This window comes from Eimeria mitis, genomic scaffold, assembly GCF_000499745.2.
Source record: "Eimeria mitis Houghton genomic scaffold, Emh_scaff10589, whole genome shotgun sequence".
NCBI classification, from domain to species: Eukaryota; Apicomplexa; class Conoidasida; order Eucoccidiorida; family Eimeriidae; genus Eimeria; species Eimeria mitis.
In genome coordinates this window covers 432-1,185 of record NW_013567350.1, presented here as the reverse complement: position 1 = coordinate 1,185, position 754 = coordinate 432, and the positions used below count along the sequence as shown (strand labels likewise).

Sequence of the window (754 nt, the reverse complement as noted above, 5' to 3'; positions counted from 1 at the left end):
TCTTTGGCGGGTTTTCTACCACGGGCAGATCCTGCGCGTACTTGCTCGGCTGCACGTACACCCCAGGCAGCCCAGAGGTGCATATGACGAGCAGCAACACCAACAGAAACATAAGAGCCATATATAGTGTTCTGAACTCCCCCCCAGTCCAAGTGGAAGCTCCAGCAGAAGCAGGAGAAGCAACAAACGCCCGAGGCCAAAAAACAACCAACACAGCAGCACCACCCCCAGCGACAGACCCAGATGCAGCAGCAGCTGCAGCAGCACCAGCCCAAGAGCAGAGCAGCAGCTGCTGCACTCGTAGCAACAGAGGTAAGACTCACAAGAATCTCTTCGACCCAGGCAGCAGACGGTGCGGAGTCTGCCACTGAGTGCTTCGTCTCAGCGACGTGTTTTGCTGCTGCAGCAACAGCAGCAGGAACGTCCGGGTCGTCTAGAGGGAGAAACGAGAGCTGCTGCAGTAGCTGCTCCTCATACTGCTGCAGCATCATCAGGTCACTCCGCCACTGCTGCTGCTGCTCCTGGCCCTCCTCGTCCACCTCTGCGCGTTTTTGCTGCTGCACTTTGCTGCTGCAGCGGCGGTACATGTCCGTCAGGCCTCTAGCCACAGCAGCAGTTGCAGCTGCATCTGCTGCAGTGTACACGCAAAGGCGGTAGGTTATCGTCGGCTCCACCGCAGCAAAGTTCCCAGAAGGGTCGATCATATCCCCATCTGCGCTAAACCTGCAGCAGCAGCAGCAGCAGCAGCAGCAGC

The 754-nt window shown here is 58.2% G+C and overlaps 1 protein-coding gene across 1 annotated transcript in view; it reads right to left on the bottom strand.

Annotated features, from left to right (window-relative positions):
- Positions 1-15: 15 nt before the first annotated feature.
- The window catches only part of EMH_0099470 (uncharacterized protein), a gene marked incomplete at both ends in the record, with an annotated part of 1,105 nt that continues 366 nt past the window's right edge, over positions 16-754 (bottom strand). Inside the window, 2 exons of the mRNA XM_013494163.1 lie at positions 16-49; positions 268-723. Coding sequence (XP_013349617.1) covers positions 16-49; positions 268-723 — 490 coding nt within the window. The remainder of the gene's footprint in view (positions 50-267; positions 724-754) is intronic.